This window comes from Mercenaria mercenaria, chromosome 15 (genome assembly GCF_021730395.1).
Source record: "Mercenaria mercenaria strain notata chromosome 15, MADL_Memer_1, whole genome shotgun sequence".
Classification (NCBI taxonomy): domain Eukaryota; kingdom Metazoa; phylum Mollusca; class Bivalvia; order Venerida; family Veneridae; genus Mercenaria; species Mercenaria mercenaria.
The window spans coordinates 49,547,965-49,569,868 of NC_069375.1; the positions used below are offsets into that span (position 1 = coordinate 49,547,965).

The 21,904-nt window shown below is 35.8% G+C and overlaps 1 protein-coding gene across 1 annotated transcript in view; it reads left to right on the top strand.

Annotated features, from left to right (window-relative positions):
- The window catches only part of LOC123554156 (uncharacterized), a 51,130-nt gene that overhangs the window by 9,856 nt on the left and 19,370 nt on the right, over nucleotides 1–21,904 (top strand). The window contains exons 2-8 of the mRNA XM_045344095.2: nucleotides 4,349–7,247; nucleotides 13,952–14,048; nucleotides 15,854–16,052; nucleotides 17,290–17,436; nucleotides 18,998–19,174; nucleotides 20,711–20,831; nucleotides 21,436–21,594. Coding sequence (XP_045200030.2) covers nucleotides 4,349–7,247; nucleotides 13,952–14,048; nucleotides 15,854–16,052; nucleotides 17,290–17,436; nucleotides 18,998–19,174; nucleotides 20,711–20,831; nucleotides 21,436–21,594 — 3,799 coding nt within the window. The remainder of the gene's footprint in view (nucleotides 1–4,348; nucleotides 7,248–13,951; nucleotides 14,049–15,853; nucleotides 16,053–17,289; nucleotides 17,437–18,997; nucleotides 19,175–20,710; nucleotides 20,832–21,435; nucleotides 21,595–21,904) is intronic.

The following is a 21,904-nucleotide window of genomic DNA, read 5'->3' on the forward strand; positions in this document are numbered from 1 at the left end:
AAGATGGAGAAAGTTTATCTGGCTCGGCTCCGGACGTTATCAGGTTCGCCTTCGGCTCACCCGATAACCTCCTCCACCTCGCCAGATAAACTTTCTCATCTACGGCACTAACCTATTATTCTCTATTTATATCACCCGTTGAGAGACTGATTTCAGACGAGGCGCTTATATAATTATACGTTAGGATTAAATTACCCTTTTCTGGTGCTCTTGCATGTGCGAACACGGCCGATTTTTCTTTTTTATGCTAGAATCTACGTGCAAAATATTTCGAAAACAATTTTTCATCAAATATTGAATCGAAACTACCACAATAAGTTTGAAAATGATCTAACTAAGAAAATGAGTGCTCACACTTATATGTTTCATTTAGAAAAAAGAAAGTTATCGCCGTTTTTTCGAATGCTAATGACTGACGCAATGTTGAAATATTAGAATAAATATAGGGGTCAGTGATATGTAAACGTCTCGACTAAAACTATCAAAAAAGTCTTATTACACAGCAAAGTCGCCACAAATTATGAGTGCTAACAAGTAAACACTCTTTAATTCTGTCTTCATTATTTGGTTAGTAATTACTTTTTAATGTTAAATTATTATGTTGATTTTCCAGTAAATGCTTTGACCCTTATAAGCTTTCGGTATAATAAAATAAATATTGCATTCCTGAGAGGGTGATATGAAAAATGTTCACCCCTCGAAAAAGGGATATAGACCTCGGCTGGCGCCTCGGTCAATATTCATATATCTCGCGGTGAACATTTTTCATATCACCCTCTCAGGAATGCAATATTTATATAATATCACAGAGAAGACTGTGATGTATGTTTTTGTTCCCTCCGTGTACGTCCTTAAAAATGTATAGTAAGACTGTCACGCCGTAGGTTGCTTTCTTATGCATATTACTTTTATCAACGGTAAACATGTCATTGAAATGTTTAGGATTAAAATAAACATGGTTAAATCATTCGCATTCATGTAACACTGAAGGTCAACATTGTTCAGTTTGATGGTTACTATATGCGAGTTTTCTCTATTTGCAGAACACTTCATGCAGAAAAATTTATATGGTTTTATATCAAAGTTTTGTTGAAGCAAGATTTGAAGTGATTCTTTGAACGTTTTTGGAGGTTGTCAACAGTTGCTTGGCTGTCAGGGAAGTTACAGAGAAACATAATTGTGTTTAGTTTATCTCATGTGTTTTATGTTATAACTGCTGCACTGTCATAGGACATAATTAGTTGATGAAATAATGCCAGCATGGACCTGTATAATCCCAAAAAGATGTGGGTTTCACTATGCTAAGTATATTGCCTCCGTACTATTGTTAATTTCAATTTAGAGCGGAATACAGAATTTCTTTATAAGAAGAGGAGATAAACTTATATCAACCTATTATGATACAGAAAAAAATAAAAAAAATAACGTATCATATATAACTTTTGTAGACATATCTCTGAAACATATACTCTAGCATTTAAAAAGTACAAGGATAATATCCTGTAGGATTAGCCAAATTGCAAGAATGTAGCTACCCCTAACCCTAGACCTGTAGCTACCCCTAACCCTAGACCTGTATGTATGTATGGAGCTGTGCATGTAAAATATTCCGGTACAGACAAAGTATAATACTAGACACCGAGGACAAAACGAACAAACAAAGGAACACAGTGGAGCAATTCCTTAGAAGGGTCATCACTGGGGAATCTAAACCTCTTGTTTATGCAGGAGTTAGTAGAAATAACAACAAAATATAATATAAGTTCCTTTTAAAGTAGTGTTTAAATATCCCTTATATTTTCCTGTTCTTTAGGATCATGGAATCCATTAAATTGTACTATTTATTACAGAATTTACGCTGAAGCCGTACTAGTGAGCGTTAGGGTGGTGTATTACAGAATTTACGCTGAAGCCGTACTAGTGAGCGTTAGTGTGGTGTTGCACATTTTATTAACTCTCAGTATAGATCCAGTCAAACCGGATCTGCTACTATTTTGCTTGGTTGTGTTTTGTGCTTCCAAAGGGTCTTTCTATAAGTTTGATTAAAAACCAACGGCTTCCTTGTTATAGAAATAAAATGATTTGCAGACGAAAATCTTAATAATTGTTACATAATATCTTATTTCAATGGGCTAGTTAAAAATTGAACATACAGTGAAATATATTTATAAATTCGGCTTTTATAAATATTTGTTTGTATTGAAATGGAACAAGAATAGCATATGTCAAAATATACAGTATCACTTGAAATATCAGTACAATGTTTGTTAATCATTCGTAAATATACCTATACCCAGTCAGATACACCGTAAGGTTAAACAATTCTATCAATCCAGGTCAGTCTATTACGTACTTGACATAAGAATAAATAAAAGATAAAGAACATTTTAAACATCGAGTATAATTTATTGTATTTATCTTTTAAATAGTTTGTTCACTTGAAACATTCATCGTCGCAAATATGATGTTATTCAGTTGTTTTTCGGTTGTTGAAAATGCCATCTAAGAGACTACTATTTTGTCTCAAAACAAATCAAGCTGAATGTCTTACTTTGCTGCTAACAGAGGTCTGAGACCTAGGCAGATACCTAACAGAGGTCTGAGACCTAGGCAGATACGCTGCTAACAGAGGTCTGAGACCTAGGCAGATACCTAACAGAGGTCTGAGACCTAGGCAGATACGCTGCTAACAGAGGTCTGAGACCTAGGCAGATACCTAACAGAGGTCTGAGACCTAGGCAGACACCTAACAGAGGTCTGAGACCTAGGCAGACACCTAACAGAGGTCTGAGACCTAGGCAGATACCTCACAGAGGTCTGAGACCTAGGCAAATACGCTGCTAACAGAGCACTGACACCTAGGCAAATACGCTGCTAACAGAGCACTGAGACCTAGGCAAATACGCTGCTAACAGAGGTCTGAGACCTAGGCAAATACTTCTTAGGGTCAATTCCCTTCCAATCAAAGGATGTAAAAAAGGCCATCGCTAACATGGTTCCAGGGTATTCTATTAAAAAAGTAAAATTAGAAATCAAATTGCACATTCTACCTGCAAGAAAATGATAATAAACAGAAAATTCTGAGGGGTTTAACTTAACTTAATAGTTTCTCAATAAAGTCAAAATAACTTATTGTGGAATGTGAATGAATGAAATGACCAAGACTGTTCTAAAATTTGAAAGGAATGTTAATCAACCAACGAACACAGCTGAACTGAAGTTATCATAATGTATTTTCAAATTGAAGTTCATTGTGGCATATTGATCAGGTATTTAATTTTAAATACGTTAATAAATATTTACTTAGATGATCATTTAATTCTTAATACATTCCACTTAATGGCATTAAACATAATCTTCTTCAATATAAAGATGTTATTCATAAACACTTTTATATTTAAATTTAATATTTTTTCGCAACGACATGGCCCGATATCAGTTCAGACAACTCTAATCACTTTATTTAGATATCTTTGTTAGTTCCCTTTAAAAAGCTGTAACTTACGCGAATTCAGGTTTATGTTATGAAAGCATTATAACATTTTCAGTTTTCTTTATATGAGACAATGGAGCTGTGTCATATTGTAAGACAATGGGAATATTTCCTTTAAAAATAGCGTGTACGATAATGTAATTCACTCTGTATGTAGATACATATCCTAGAATTTAATTTTCCTTAACTTAAAGCATTCTATATTACACTGAAAATGATTCTGTCATAATAGGTTCCTGACTCAGAGTTATCTATAGACTGGAACCGCCTCTGTGGCCTAGTGATAGAGCGCCCGCTTGGATTGCGCGAGGTCATGGGTTCGCTCCTTGGTCGCGTTATTCCAAAGACTGAAAAAAGGTACTAATAGAGCCATCGCTTGGCGCTGAGCGTTAAGCGGGTAGTGCTAGGACTGGTCAGCCCGATGTCAGTATAATGTGACTGGGAGGGGAATCATGCCACGTGTCTATGTCGTGATATTCCAGTGAAGCAGCACGCTGCTACAAGTAAACAAAGTCGTTTATTAGATAAATAAGCATGGAAAGACACGCTTGACCTGTACACATACACTTTAAGGCCGGTTGCGGTTTTGCATCCATGACGGCTACAACCATGTTTTCGTTTGCCCCTTTCATCTGGTTACAAGTTTCTTGTGCACTTTAACAGAAGTACTAAAATCATGTACTATGTATTTTTACTACAATATTGTAATGATAAAAAATTAAAACACAAGTATCAACTTCATAGAAATTTGAATGCGAGATAAAAACCAGATCAAGAAAGGTATCTTACCAAATTAATGGATAGCTAGGATATATCACTATAGGCTAATCAGTTTGTTCCTTTATTCATTTTCAGGATTACTTAAAAGTACCAGATAATAAACAAAATGAAACATCTAATCTCGAAAAGCCCTTAATAACCCAGGGAAAGTTCTCAGGAATTAGCATGATTCCAGAAGAGGAACCCGAAAACTATTCTGAAGACGAAATAAGTATAGATGTGCCAGATGGGAGTTCAGTTTCAAGTGTAATTTTATATGGATCTGTGGAATCACATCCAACAGGAAGGGTTTGTAGTATATATTCATCTACAGAAACATTAAACGAAAAGGACATTGAAACAACAACTGACGATGGAAATTCAGCCTGTAGTGAACAGAGCCATTATGAATCTAGTGAGACAGAAAATGAAACAATCAATGATAAACATATGAATGTTGAAAATAATGAATATGTATCTGCAGTTCGTAAACATGTAATGGCAGAAGGAGACGTTAACGGCGAAGCTGACATTCAGAAGCAGCAAATCAATAAACAAAGCTTTAAAACAGTTGATGCAAATAAAGAAACGTTCATTGAAGAGACAATAAATGAAAAAGATGTTATTTATCAGAACAGTCAGGAAAAGCAATCGAATAAAAGTGACGCGATTCAAATAGAAAATGAGAACATAAAAGCTGAAAGTAATAAAGATGAATACAGTGACGATCATGCATTGTTTGATATAAACAGTCGATCAAATGACTCAGATACGCATGATGGATGTGAAAATGCTGAGAGAATACATTCGGTGTCTTCAAATGGGAGCAAACGTACTGAGTCTAGTGAAGGTATAAGCAGAGATTCTTTTTCGGATGACCATTGGGAAGAAATTTCAATTGACGACGATGTGTTAAATGAGATGATTGAAAATATAAAAGAAGCAGATGCCGGAAAAGGTATACAAGTATCTAAAGAAAATACATGGGAACTAACGAGAAAACCAATTACTGGTAGTTCACGTGAAGAATTATCACAATCCAGAGAAATTTCAGAATATGGTGCAGAAATTGAGGTTAATGGTAAAAATGCAGACTCTGTAAGTTTTAAGAGCTTGAAAAATACTGATAACAGTGAAAATTTTACCAACATGTCCACACTGTCAAAAAGTATGCCGTGTATTTTGATAACTCAAGACAGCGATGATGTCAAAACAGAAAGAAATATTGACAGTAATGTCTGCGACATGAAAGAATGTAAAGGAGTCAAAGAAGGAACTGACAGGGACGTTTCTGTGTCAAATGTTGTTCTGGATTCAAAGTCCGTATCAGTAACTCCAACAATCGAATTTCGTATAGATAATGACGAGAATATCCAAGACAATATTGAAATTCAGTCGGATGCAATGAATGAATCGGTACATTTCCGCGAAAATGTCATGCAGCCTATATTTCTTACCAAGTTTAACAACCATGCTGAGAAGGAAATAAATAGTGGAGAAAATACGGATGAATTTACAACGACAGCCGATATTTCAGAAACGAGTGAGGGGAGAGGTTTGTCTCCAAATAGTGATCTGGAATATGACTATAATAAAAGACGAGGTTCTCAGGTGAAGATAAAGCTAGAAGGGCGGAGACGCCAGCGTTTGTCTATTAGTGAGAGTGAGCCACCAAAATCACCAACAGATTTAAAATATTCTGACGATGAAAGAAACGATGACAATGTAGTAGTACCAAGATGTGGGCCTCTTCTAAATAAACGGGAAAAGATGGAGAAACTTTCATTCAGTGACAGATCAGAAAATCAAGATAGTGTATCTCCCATCCGTGAAATGACTATCAATACTATTGTAGATATTTCTGATACAAACACAGTTAAAATGCAACCCAGCAGTCAAACTGATATCTCAAAGTCGTCCAAAAATTCAAATTCTCGAAAAATTGAGAATATTAATTCTTTAAATGACGAACTATTAGCCATTTTTAACTCATCTGCACCCTTGGAGAGCAGGCAACAGTTATATCGGCAGCCATCAAACAGTATGCAGTCGCAACCAAAACAAAATGAGGAAGACTATTTCAAAGGCTACAACCTTTTAAAATCTTGTAATCAAGCGCATACGACACAATCGTTCGTGACAGATATCAATCAAATGATAGTAAAAACACGAAAACAATCCGAATGTGATACAGGAAGATCGCAACAAGATTTTAACTATGACACTGCATCCAATAAATCCAATAGAGACAATATAGATGATAACAAAAACAATTGCAAACCCAAATCACATTTATTGCCAAACCGTAATGAAACCGGAAATTGTCAAATAAAAGCTTCTGAGAAAAGCGCAATTGAACATGATACGCTTTCACATAAATGTGAACAGAAGCAATTATCTTTACGACAAAATGGCAACAAAAACAATGAAATCAACGAGCCAGCCTCATCGATCGAACAGTTGCCGTCTCAGAACAAGCAATATAAAATTAAAAGTTTAAGGAAGAGGCAAGCGTATGACGATCTATTTGAAAGGGAATCTCACAGTGTGTCGCCTGTTTGGAAACCTCCTCCTGCTCAAATACATTTAGAAACGACAGTGACGCGAGATGTTCGTGCAAGAAATCACTCGCTTGTTCCACCAAAAAGCGATTTACGTTTAAAGACATCCAAAGTTTGTTCAAAACAAGGGACAAGTGAGAAAGTGAGTTTGCAAACGTGTTTCAGTTCGGCGAAAGTTTATTCCCAACATAATGTAAAAAACTCAAAATTAGAAAAAAGCAAAGCCGAAAGTGGGAATTTTGAAATGTCTGCGCGAATCCACAGATCACGCGATGAACAGATGGAAATAGCAGGGTTTGCTGACAGAGAAATGTCCGCACGGCTACGAAGAACCCAAAGTTCACTGACTGATACTGCAAGATTAAAAAGTATCCGGAAATTGCTGAAACTGACTGATGAAAATGAGGACAAAACTGAACAAAATACTGATGAAGGTGAGCCTGGTTTTATTTTGTCCAAAACATGTCAAAAAGATATGCCTGTTATAACAAGTTTTTCTTTTCAATTTTTACCGATTTAACAAAATATTTTTACAAATAATCGTTAAATTCAAATATAAACCGAACGTTTATTGGGACACTATGAAACATTTTTAACGCATTGCTTGTTTTATTTTGAGAATTTAATATGCATAAATTGACATTAATTGATTTTTCAAAAGTATTGCCATATCTGTAAAAGAAACCCATGTGTGGCAACGTTAAGGTGGTTCGCGGTGTTCCTACGAAAATTTCGAAGTATGAGATATAAGACTGATATTAGGTCTGTATGTACTAACATATCCTGTCTTTCATTTGGAGAAAAAAGAAAATCGTTCCGAGTCCACATTTTCTTTGAAGTACGCCACCTAGCGGCACATGTATTTTTCAAGGGAAATCGCCGTTTTTCTGTAATAATCTCATTAAAATTAATGTTATTACATTTTTTCAAACTCAGGAATATAGCTAAATTCAATGTTATTGTTTACATGTTGCGTTTTGTAAATTATTGCATTTGGAAAATGCTTAGATAAAGAGATTTCCGTAGTAGGGGTGGGGAAAAATAACGAAAATATTCAATGTATTTCATGGCCGTTTAGCCGAAACAAAATAAAACGGAACGGTCAAAGTTCTTGATTTTCATATATATTCTTTTTTAATCATTTCTGAACAAGAAAATAAAATAAAAATAGGGGGTCTTCACGGCAGATTTTTTGTAAATTTACTTTTTATTTGTTTTGGTAATGTAAATTTTGTGACGTTGATACACAATGACGGCGTTAACGTCGCGCAAACGCTGATTTCATTATGTCTTTCGTTGATATAAACAGGACCTTCAGAGTTCACAAAAACTTTAGAATCTTTTTTATTTGAATATATTCACATGATGTACATTGTTGCGTATTTTGCAGTCAAAGAATATTATCTAGTAATATATATCAGAGTCAGTTAAAGCTACCTGCCCACAGTTTCGGTGAATTTTTTTCAACATGTTCATGTTCGCCAAGTTCGGCACAAAATGTGAACATGTCGCGTTAAAGCATGTACTATAACTACTGAATATGGTTTAAGTGGTTGAAAATTTTATGAAAATGTTTAATCTTGCATAACTTGCGTATCTGGCTCCATATTTAAGAGTTAGTAAAGTGTTTGGGGGACAGGGTGGGGTGTAGAAATTTTTTTATCAGTTTATCCGCTATGAATTAAAACTGAGCTGTCAAAATTCTTTATTTTCAAACATAGGTTTCTTAAATTATTCCCCGACAAGAAAATAGAAAAAAAGAGTGATTTGCAAATTTACATTGAGCCGCGCCATGTGAAAACCAACACAGTGGCTTTGCGACAAGCATAGATCCAGCCGAGCCTGCGCATCCGCGCAGTCTTGTCAAGACTCCATGCTGTTCGCTTTCAAAGCCTATTGCAATTAGAGAAACTGTTAGCGAACATCATGGATCCTGACCAGACTGTGCGGATGCAAAACCATTATGTTGGTTTTCTCATGGCGCGGCTCATTTACCTTTTGTATGAAATGTTTAAGTGCGAAACTGAACGACATTCGTTATTGTTTTTCAATATTTCAAGTGACTAGCTAAGAACGAAGATACAAGATGTGCAATGTAATGAAACTGTTTTCCAGACAAAAATGAAATACATTTTAACGAAAAAGAACATTTTGAAGGATGGCTAAAACATCAATATGTTTCTTTTTTGTTATGATATGTAACTTTATTTAGAGGTTTTGATTTTCATTATAATTCTAATTGTGTATTATATGTATTGCTTTTTAAACCTATATTGAATATTTTCAATAAATAAAATCATGGAATCTTAAGCAGATAATGAATAAATGAGATAATGCCTCTTACGGTAAAAATGTACTTCAGTCTGTGAACTTGAAACCGTAACATGAATAAAGCTCATTTTAGTGCCGCTTAGTGCATTAAATTTATAACGTCAACGTGAATGCACAATGCAAACCGTATTGAGGGAAAATTTTCTTTAAAATGGCAGAACAAAAATAAAACTCTAACTCATTTCGCTTCAAAACATTCAGAAAATAATATAAAACAGATACAGTCGAAGCAGACGATATTTTAGGATAGAAAGATGGAATAAGGGTGGTTTAACTGAGGCTGCTCTTGCGAAACGTGTAGAGGCATGCGTTCATTGTTCATACCCGCTGTTTCTGTCAGATATTTTCAAGGAAACGCACTTTCGACATGGATCACTGTTGTACATACAAAAAGTTTCGATTATAGAATTTTGGCGGCAAATTGGGATCATTCTTATTTGATGAAGGTTTTATTCCAAAATCGAAGTATGGTATTCCAGTGCTGAATGTAATATAAAAAAGTAACCACTATGATTTCATCTCGTGCATTTCTTTTGGTGTTTCAAAAATTTTAAAAGACGGATAAAACTAAGAAATAAATAAAACCACCATTTACATGTACTTTGAAATGTTTTCGTCAGAATGCTGAAAACAAAATATTTGACTCGTATTTAGTGTAAAAGTGCATTTTGACGCAGATGCGAATACATTCGGATATTTCAGGACTGCAACACACTGCAGACCTGGAACGCCTGTATAAATTATAGACCTCGGTATATACCGGATTCAAGCAATTTGAATGAAAATTATCTTTAATGTATATATATTTTGTGACCATTATAATACTAACCTTAACCTTTTGTCAGTATATTATACATATTATACACTAAATGCATGCTGTCGTACTGTGCGTATTTTTGCCGTGCGCTCCGATTGATAATCAGTTCAGGACATGCGCAGAAGACCGCTCCAGCTATGACAGACTGCAATGAGCAACATCGCATAAAGAATGTCCGTGACATTGAGCGCAAAGTGAACAGAAGTTAGATATGCAAGCATCAAAATGGGATTTTACATTCATGCGTTTTGAAGCGCCTTGTCTGATTTTTCTGTTGATTTTATTTTCACAGTTTTGCATATCATAAATCACAAATGTATCATAATTAAAATGATTATAGTGAAGTCTACAAGCAACCACCGACTGGATATATTCCTTAATGAATTACTGTGATCATTGCGTTGGAGATCCACGGCTTAAAAATGTGCCATAAATTGATTACAGTGAAGTCTTCCTGCATTAAGTTAGCTCTAAAACTGTTTCAAAAATGGATAAAACAATTTAGCAGATGCGTATTGGTTGCACGCAATGCTAATTACGACGCCAGTATTCAGAAATCCATGTGAATGTAGACTCTGTTCTTGAAGACAGCTAGTCTAATAGAATTTGAGACAGGCTAAAATTTTAATACCCTTACAGAAACGGCAAGGGTGTCTGTGGTCATCATTTTTAAATGACATTTTACATAATAATATAAACAAAGTATTAGCGTCTTTAAGGAAATTGTTGAACTGACATTGAAATATATTTTTAGATGATATACTTAGATTGTAAATTACTTAACACTGTACATAATGTGAATCTATTTAGTAAAAACATTTCATTTTTATGTACTTTCATCATCCTGTATATACAAAAATGTATCTTTAAAGGACATAATGAACAAAACGTTTGTGGACGTTTACACCATAAATGACGTATCAACGTCACAATATTTACGTTACCAAAACAAATAAAAAGTAAATTTACAAAAAATCTGCCGTGAAGACCCCCTATTTTTATTTTATTTTCTTGTTCAGAAATGATTAAAGAAGAATATATTTGAAAATCAAGAACTTTGACCGTTCCGTTTTATTTTATTTCGGCTAAACGGCCATGAAACACATTGAATATTTTCGCCATATTTCCCCACCCCTACTACGGAAATCTCTTTATTTAAGCATTTTCTAAATGAAATAATTTACAAAATGCAACATGTAAACAATAACACTGAATTTAGTTATATTCCTGAGTTTGAAAAAATGTAATAACATTAATTTTAATGAGATTATTACAGAAAAACGGCGTTTTTCCTTGAAAAATACATATGCCGCTAGGTGGCGCTTTCAAAGGAAACGTGGACTCAGAACGATTTTCTTTTTTCACCAAATGAAAGACAGGAGGTGTTAGTACATACAGACCTAATATCAGTCTTATATATCATACTTCGAAATTTTCGTAAGAACACCGCGAACCACCTTAAATGTCGCAAGTTTGACGTTAAATGTCGCAACCACCGCTAAATGTCGCAAAATCGTCTGCCGCTAAATGTCGCACCTTTAACGTGAATGTCGCAAAAATTTGCCCACCGTAATATGTCGCAACACCAACTCTACATGTTGCACTTCCTATTTGACACTATGATTATCAATTCCTTGTGTATATTTACTTTTTTGAGGGAAGAAAAATTAACAGATTTATGTAATACAAATAATTATCTTAATGATAAGTTCTGTTACGTATAACAACAAGAGGGCCTTGTTGGCCCTAGATCGCTCACCTGAGTTCCACACCTTGCTTGAACAGTCACGCAAGAAAAATATTTGTGAAATTATTTTGTAATAGGACCAGTGTTTTAGGACAGAAATATTCTGAGGTTTCTTCTGACTAAATACGATTTGGTAATAGTGTTGTATGTTTGTGGGGGTTGGGTATGGGTGGGGAACGGGGTGAATAACGACACAGAAATCTAAGACACAAAGACACAGCACCAAGACAATTAATAGAGAATATAAGTATTTACATTTTTGGAGGGTGGGGGCGGGAGTGGGGGGGGGGGGAGAGGTAGTTATGTATGTGTAGGCGGAAAAATAGGATAATGAGGGGAATGAGACTAAACTAAACAATTTTAAGAGACTAAAAGTAAAATAATATCAAAATTCCCGCTTTACCTGAAAGAATGTACAGAGGGCCACATATGATCTTTCTTCCCCATTGAAGCTTGAAAGTTACCTTATGACTTTAAATGTAAACCTCCAAACAAAGATATAAAATCCATGGCTGATTAGTAGAAAATCTTCGTTTTCTACAGCTGGTACAACATATGTCTTCGTGTCGCGTAGTTGAACATCCAGTTGTATAACAGGCATGGATTGTTGCCCGAGCCGATTCCCCCACCCCAGGCCCCACCCTTGTTGGCTTACTAGTAACTTATACTCATCAAAGTTGCACCCAACTTTTTTGGAAATTATATTTTCTCAAAATGTTGACCCAAAATGCCCCAGAGGCGAACATTTTATACTTATATTTCAAAATTCCCTAGGGGGAAGAACCATTGACCCCTTAAAACGTGTGTGTGTGGGGGGGGGAGTACCCGTCCAGTACTGGCCGTTGTAGAGGGGGTCGTCCCCCACCCAGCACGGGTGGCCGCCATTCGGGGAAAACTCCTGTTTGAGAGGAACCCGGGGTGAGGTGTGAGGCGGGGGTGGCCTAAAATGCTTACAGCAGTTAATAGGAGGACCCTACGGGACCTTGTCTTTGGGACTGGACCGGGTGGCCGTTGTAGAGGTCCCTTAAAATTAAGAAATAAAATGCACCAGAGGCAACCATTTTATACCTGTTTTTCAAACTTTCCCGGGGAGAGGCCCTGAGCCCTCGAAATTGACAGGGATAACCCCTCCCATACACCGAAATTTTGAACAGAAAAATGCAATTAAAGTCCAGCATTCCATACTTGTATTTCGAAATTGGCAATGGAAAAAGACCCTAACCTCCTAAAATAAGGGGAGTGCCCCTCTAGTACGTACCTAAAAACAGACAAAAATGCACCACAGGCCAACATTACATACCTGTATATAAAAAATTTCCCACAAATACGGACAGAGGAACCCCGTACCTACCACACGTCGCCGGGGACGCTTTTTTTTTTTAAAAACTGGTGCCCCCCCCCCCCCCCCCCCCCCCCCCCCCCACCCCTCCAACACACACACACACTCCTCCATCAACAATTTCTGGCCCCTGGCCTGTTGTGTAACGAAATTCAGGTCGACTAAAGACATGCGATGCAACGCGCGACAATACGGAGCGCGAGCTTAATGTGTCATGAGCTAAATAGACATCCATAGAATTGCATAGTTCAGACCTGAAATAAGTCTAGTATACTGTGGCGAGTACCACCTTAGTGCTCAAACCTTTAGATATGAAATATATAACGTATGTATGATGCGGAACCACTGAAATGTAAACGTGCTTATTAGAGTGAAAGGTCAATTCAGCCCTTCCCAAATCAAGCATGCATTACCCAGTCTTATCTCTAAGTTGTAAAGACTGTTTAACTTATCTTATTTTGCTGTGCGACATTTAGCGTTGGTGTTGCGACATATAACGGTGGGCAAATATTTGCAACATTTAACGTTAAAGGTGCGACATTAATTTTAGCGGCAGACGATTTTGCGACATTTAGCGGTGGTAGCGACATTTAACGTCAACCTTGCGACATTTAACGGTCGTTGCGACATTTAGCGGCGTTGCGACATTTAACGTTGCCACACCCATGTCTGTCACTTCAAGCAGGCATGAACGTAAAACATTGTTTCAGACACACTTGTTACCTGTTTATAAAATAACAAAACAACACTTGATATACATTTTATTTTATTGTCATTTCAAGTGTACGTAATATTTATGAATTTTACAGGCTTAGTAATTTTTACCAATATACAACAATTAAACACACACGATAAATTACGTATTTATGTTTATAACAATTGAATTACGTACGAACTTTTACAGAGACCAAATTAATTATTCAAGGAATCATTGAAGGCATTGTATCTAATGTCTGTAGCCACAGAATGAGAACATTTCAAAAAGCTATGGAAACGCACAGGTAAGGCTGAAATAATGTCTTGTTGTTTCTTTCAGCTGTATTGTCAGCTGCTAAACATGGAAAAATAATACCTCTGGTTGAATTTTTAATATAAAGCGCAAATTCATACAGCCAATTGTAACGTTTTTTTTTCAGTAAAGGGTACTTAAACGGAAGTTTTATACAGGTGTCCTGTTACATAATTTCCCTAAGGGAAAGGGATTTACACATACAGTGACGTTTGAAATGGATTGATATGTTAGCAATTCTTGTCAATAGATGACTGCGTACTTTATAATTAAATACTTACAAATTCCTAGTGCCCCATTGATCCGTTGAACACCAAATGTCAGGCTTTGTACAGCAACAATTTACCAGTATCATTTGTGTAAACTAATGTATGCTTATTTAGAATTATTATCCGTGAAACTTGTTTTAAGGTGTTTATTATAGGAACAATATCACATAATCGGATAATGCTTTGATATGAAAGAATGCCACAATAGAAATTTTCGCTGCCTATCCCCGAAGTCTCTGGGGACAAGATTCATTCTTATGTACTGCCGTATTTTCATTTGTCTCATACATATTTAAAGCATCTGAGAATAAATATGTTGTTTCCTTGATACGGACCTACAAAACAAAATCTTTTCAGTAATATAGTGTAAAATCAAGTAGGAAATGTAAGAATTCGACTAATATTTTTACTCTTACGCTTAATTAATGGAGCTATGGATTTGGTTACAATTAACAGGTATAATTATTTTTGCTATTTGACTTGCAATGAATACAGTTAAACTATAAAGTACCGGTATTTTAGACGATATGCCTCCGAATTACCGGTATTATTTGTTTACAGCCGCATGAAATTTGTGTCCGAAATGGTTTCTGAAAATACAGGTATTGCTCAAAAATGCTTATTTCCAGCTTGCATTTTTTTATGTATAAATTATACTGTTCAAGTAGTAAAAGATATGTTGACCTATCCGTACAGTACATATAAATTACTTAAATATTATAAAGATCTTACATGACTGGAGCGTTAGCGAAGTTTTTTATCGTTGCTGTCTCAAGTGTTTGAGAAATTCTGCCTTACTGTAGCAGACATGTTAGTTCAATTTTCTATTCTAATGTTTATACCACTTCAAGATTGTTCAAAGATATTGTAAATTAAGAATCGCTCACACGCAATGCCGCTATTACGCGTACGTGTAGCTTAGGTGATCTACATGGATAATCATGTCTTTCCCCGCCAGGTAGGCAAGAAAGTTTGAAGAAACCTTGTCTTTCCGCGCAATGTAGGCAAAAAAAAAACATGTCTTTCCTGTTAGGTAGGCCAGAAAACCTGATCTTTGTCCGTTAGAAGGCAAGACAACCTTGCAGTTCCCTGCTGGGTAGCAACAAATAAGATTATTCTGATAACCGTTTCATAGTTATGATGAACTTTCTTTCCTGCTGCTGGTGTTATTTCTTTTGACCTATGTGTCTGTCTTCATGTTATAATTGTCATAGTTAATTATATAAGAAAAAAAGTATATGCAGGTCACTATCGCTTACAGTCGATTGTGTTAACATGAGACATGCAAGGTCAGATCTTGACCATGTTATGGCCGTAAACAAATGACAATATATATAATAGTCGGTTTTATGATATAGAACAGAAGCCTTGAAAAAATGGAATATTGTATATCAACTTCTTTCCAAAGAAGTAGTCTGATGCTAAGTATATTACATAGCGGCGTCATATATTACATCGGATTTTCCGATTACAGTATTTCCAAATGAACAAAATTATAGCTGTATGACATACATCTGTAAAATTATAGATGCACCACAACTGATGACAATGGCGATGAGCTTTTATGCTGTTTATTTCAAACCTCATGCAGTAATGTGGATCCATCCAATTTTGAATGTGACGTCATTGATCCAGTTGACGTTTGTCCAATCACGAGAAAGCATGAACATCTGATAAGTAATATTGTACGGATATCTTCCACTGTTTTCAAAAAATTCAGTCCAAAGGTAAGTATACTTTTTGACACGGTTTCTACACCATGATTGCGTTAATGAATACAAACACCCTTAGACAACTGTTTAGACAATCTACTTACACGATATTACTACTTAGCACTTGGAGAAAGGACTTATTATGTAACATCTGTATAATATTTCGATTCAAAGTTTTTACACGATATTACTAATTAGATATAGGAGAAATGACTTATGTTACATCTGTGTAAAATTCCGTTTCAAACTATTTACATGGTAGTACTAGTTAGCTACTGGAGAAAAGACTTAGTATGTTTCATCTGATTTCTGAAACATCAAGGTGTCTAATTTATATACCGTGTTATTCTTTCTTGGTACATGCAGCCGTTAATGCTAAAACTTTAAGCTTAATAGGTTCTAGTATTAACTATATTTGGTGCTTCAAATATAATTTGTGGTATATTCGACCTAGAACTATGAATATTAAACTGAATTTAGATCACGATAATGTGGTAGAGCATACACAATTTCGTCAGGATCTCTGTAGTAACTTCAGAGTTATTGCCCTTTAATAGTTTAAAAATCTACATATTTGTGCATAACAAACCATTTGGTAGAATTTAATTAAACTTCTTTCATTTTTTTCCATGAACATTTATTATCATCATGTTAAGTTGTGTACCCACACCCGGTCATCCCCAACTCCTTTGTCACACCCCTCCCTTTTGCCACCCACCCCACCCCACTTTTTTTCCCCACTTTTTTTCGTTTTTCATTTTTTTACCCTTAAACATTACATGAATATTAATCAACATGCAAAGTGTTTTACCCACACACGGTCATCCAGCTCCCCACCCCTAAAAATAGTTTTTTCAAATCTTCCACCCCCTCCCGTCACCACCCAGGTTCCAGATTTCTTACTTACTTGATTGTGCTGATGTCCTTAAGGACATCAGTTCTTTTACTTTCAAATGTAATGCAATTATTTGCTTCCTAGTAACACCCTTAAGTTTTTGCCGGATATATTTCTTTGCCATTCCTTACCACAAACCCATTCGGCGGGGTTACAAATTCCTCACCACAAACCCATTCGGCGTGGGATATTAATGCGTCGAATTTGCTTGTTTCTATTTGATCTTTGTCCTCGTGTACCTTTCATTCTTGATAATGCTATGTCTAGTCCCGACAGATGCCTTAAAATCAAATGTGATTAAAAACTTACCGTAGATGCTCTGCAATACATTCGCAGTGACCTAATTATTTATTTAAGGATGAACTAATGGTAAACATTCCTATAGCACACTGGTATGTAGAAAAGTGGCAGGAGTTAGTCATACGGCAACAAGATCATAATGGACAGTGGAAGGACGCCGATAGATATACTGCAGATATTGTCAAAATTGATGACATTAACAAGGTAATTGTGCCAGTGACTCTGCCAGTTAGAAGAACTACGCCAAATATTATTGAAATTCCCTTTTTCTTGTTTACATAAGCCCCAAAATATTTTGTTTAGAACGCGTTTTATGAGCTCCAACTTTAATTCTCGAAGCTTCGGTCCTTAGATGTTGGGCTGCCTAGCTTATAATGATTTATTCTCATTCAATTGACAAAAAAGTTGTACAAGGGAAAATAAATATTTAGGTAACAAAATTCCATTAGTTGCATAGAAAGCAATCGAGCAAAAGTAATAGCAGACTCGGCTTGACTGTGTTCATTCTTTAGGGGTAATGAAATGTACAACACCCATCACAATAGCACTGGCAAAGCGGAATTCTATTATAGATATATATTGAATGACCCCTCGCAATAGCAATGGCAAAGCGGAATTCTATTGTAGATATATACATGTATTGAATGATCCCTCACAATAGCAATTCTATTATGGATATATATTGAATGATCCCTCGCAATAGCACTGGCAAAGCGGAACTCTATTATGGATATATATTGAATGACCCCTCGCAATAGCACTGGCAAAGCGGGACTCTCTTGTAGATATATATTGAATGACCCCTCGCAATAACACTGGTAAAGCGGGACTCTCTTGTAGATATATATTGAATGACCCCTCGCAATAGCACTGGCAAAGCGGAATTCTCTTGTAGATATATATTGAATGATCCCTCGCAATAGCACTGGCAAAGCGGAATTCTATTGTAGATATATATTGAATGATCCCTCGCAATAGCACTGGCAAAGCGGAATTCTATTATAGATATATATTGAATGACCCCTCACAATAGCACCGGCAAAGCGGAACTCTATTATGGATATATATTGAATGACCCCTCACAATAGCACCGGCAAAGCGGAATTCTATTATGGATATATATTTTGAATGACCCCTCACAATAACTCTATTATAGATATATATTGAATGACCCCTCACAATAGCACTGGCAAAGCGGAATTCTATTATGGATATATATTGAATGACCCCTCACAATAGCTCTGGCAAAGCGGAATTCTATTATAGATATATATTGAATGACCCCTCACAATAGCACTGGCAAAGCGGAACTCTATTATGGATATATATTGAATGACTCCTCACAATAGCACTGGCAAAGCGGAATTCTATTATACATATATATTGAATGATCCCTAATCATAATAACATATAAGAACACTTTGTCCAAGTATGGGAGAAAGTTTAACAGCCGCCACATGGCATTTAAAAATATTGATGTTATAGTTAATAGAATTTATACGGAGATCCATCGGAAACATACAACACAACCAAGCAAAAAAGTAGCAGACTGGGTTTGATTGATTCTATTCAAGAGAGGTTATCGAAGGCGTAACACCTGGATGTGTAACAATGTCTCTCCTGCAATTTAGAAATCCTATAGTTTTATTTGCTTTGCAATGCAGGGTTGACAAATGATTTGCTTGTTATATGCACTGGTTTTAATTGCGTATGCATTGAACATTTAACCAAATACGCACCCATCTTACAACTTTCGTCCTTCTAGGTGTACTATGGAGTACGTCACATCCTGTCAGAGCCATGCACACTTGCTGTTGTGACAAGACCACGCATGACTTCCGTCGCCATGGCAGCACATAACCTTGAAGTAAACAGTGTAATTGATGACCGTGTCAAAATGCACGTTTTTTCCTCTTTGGAACAAAAGTCAGTAAACATGCAGGTAATCAGTATTTCATGCGTATCCAGAAGAGAACATATACCTGTGTCTATTTGCTATCACGAAAACACAAACTTAAAAATATTGGCAATCAAGCACTGTAAGCACTAACGTAGAGCGCCATTTTGAATTTCTAAAATAGCCACCTATAACATGAACCGCTACTCCCTATAGATTCTATGCTGTACAGTATTATAAGAATACATGATGTTGTTTTCTTTGTAAATATTTAAGCAGAATTTTATGTTTGCAAGTTTCCTATTTATATATTATTCATTCAATATAGGGTTTCCAAGTACGATTTAATAAAACATTTTATATTCTATATTCTTCTTCGATTGTTTCTTTTGATGACTTTTAATTAAATGCTATTAAGTAAGATATAACCATGATTACATAACAGGAAGTTTCTATACAGTCGGAAAAAAAATAATATATTTTCTCATTCTACAATTTGAAGTAGAAAAATCGGCTTGGGAATCGACTATCACAAAGTCATTGTGTAGGGGTGGACGGATAGCTCAGTGGTTTGCACACTGGCCTTCCTATCCTGAGGTCGGGGGTTCGATCCCCGGCAGCTACTCGGGAATTTTCAGAAACGCTTTTCAGTGTTTCCCACCCAACTAGAGGTGTACTGGTCAGGAACCCAGGCAATCCTTGCGTGTATCAGTGCTATACACTGGGCGCGTTAAAGAACCAGACTGTCTATTCGCAACGAGCTAGGCTAAGTTAGTCGGACAAGCCTGTATCTGATTTCTGATCTCTCTGTCGTGGGGACTTTGTCTCACTCTATCCCTCTGGTCAGATCGCTCTGTGTCTGTACTAGTAGAGGATGAATTATGCACCCTGTGTGGCTGCATTTGAACTATGTAAAGCGCCTTTGAACGTGAAATTGATCATGAAAAGGGCGCTATATAAATCTGGTATAATAATAATAATAGTCAAAGTGGCAAACATTTCTTATGCAGCACAGTCTGTGGTTGACATTTCCATTAATTCTGTTTTGTTTTGTTTTCATCTTAGAAGATGGATATAACACCAAGAAACATTCCTTTGTTGAATGGAAACCAGTCTTGCCATGGAAGATTTTGATTTCCATAAGAAAAATTCAGGAATAGCGTAATTATTCAATGAAAGATTCTCGTGTAAAATTATTTAAAAGTACTGGTATTTTTGCATGACAAGACACCAAACAGCAGAACATTCTGTGTCTGTGAACTTTTTCATTTTCAAAACTTGCCCTGTATTTTCCTATTGGAAGTTTCTTCCACTGGGATAACTATATGACACAAAGTACTTCGATACATGTTTTACGAAATCGAAAATCACACATTTAATAAACTAATATTAGTAAGTTCTTATTGTGAAATTTGCAAATACACATTTTAGACAAGATTCAGATTATTAAATGGATTGCAGATCATAACATAGCCGACATGGTTAGGTCACGAGTAATTTCAAGATCGGAAGTCGGTCTGCTTTTGATGAGAACTATAATGTCCTGAGTCTTAAATATAAAAGAAAATTATTTTATATCAGGTAGTTCCTGTAAATGATTCTGTACTTGCCGAGTTCTGTGGAAAAGAAGAAAACAAGAAAGCCTGTGTTATTGTTTCCTCCAGTCCTTTAGTACAGATCTGTATCGACGGAGATCAGCCGGGTATGGTTTGCCATTTGTGTTATTTCTGCAAACTAGGTCATAGCCACATGTCTTCCAAAAATACGTTTTAGTGCAGTTTTCGATATCAATGCAAATGCGAATTATTCCCAACGGATTTGTAATAGGGATTTCTCTGTAATTCTTTAGAGCCAGTTAAACCCACACATACTTTTGTGGTGGAAAATAACAGTTTAAATGTTTCATATTTACTTGTCTTTACGATCTTTTTCTAAAAATACTAGGTTGTTATAGACTTGTTGTTTTCATTGTCGAGTTTGAGACCTCTCATACCTGGCTCTAATGATGCTTCTCTATTTTTTGCAGTTTGAACCAATTTGAATTTCACTTTATTCTTTTCACAAGTAATTGTTAAATATCATAGTCGACTCAGTTATTATTTAAAACAGCTAAAGAGTGAAGAGATCCTTGACGCTTCATTATATTGCATTTGTCTCATTTTTGCAGTCCCAAGAAAGGTTTATTCACACATTTATGAAGGTAGTTTCAACAACAAACTGGTTTGAAGTTTTCCTTAGTATGAATGTCTCCCTTTTCAAAAGTTTTGGTGTATGTACTTGTTCTTATTATAGGGTTTATGTTTCAGAATCGTTAGCGTTTGATGTACCTTACGTGTCAGTTTCCCCTCGACGACCGGATATTAAAACTTCAGCCAGCCGGAGTAGTTCTCAGTCATTGTTGTCACCATACCTGTCACCAGTGCAATCTCCAAGACGACTTTCAGTGGCTTCGCCTTTTGTAACAGGTAGACGAAAATCAGTAATTATGATGTTTGTATTATAACTACTGGAACTCAAAGTTAAGATTCAAGCCCCTTAACTGAATTCGTTTTCCATTTTCTTAATTGTCCAGAATAAATACAGTGTTAGCTTTGTTTTTTTTTTTTTTTTTTTTTTTTTTTTGAGGCCCCAATGGGTGACCCCGTTTATTCTCCCCGTCACATGGTTAGACATGGGTCGGGGAACCATCCCATGCTAACCTTACAAATACATACATACAAATGAGTTAAATGTAGGATATAAGAAAAACTTAGGAAAAAAAGATTCCGTAATGAC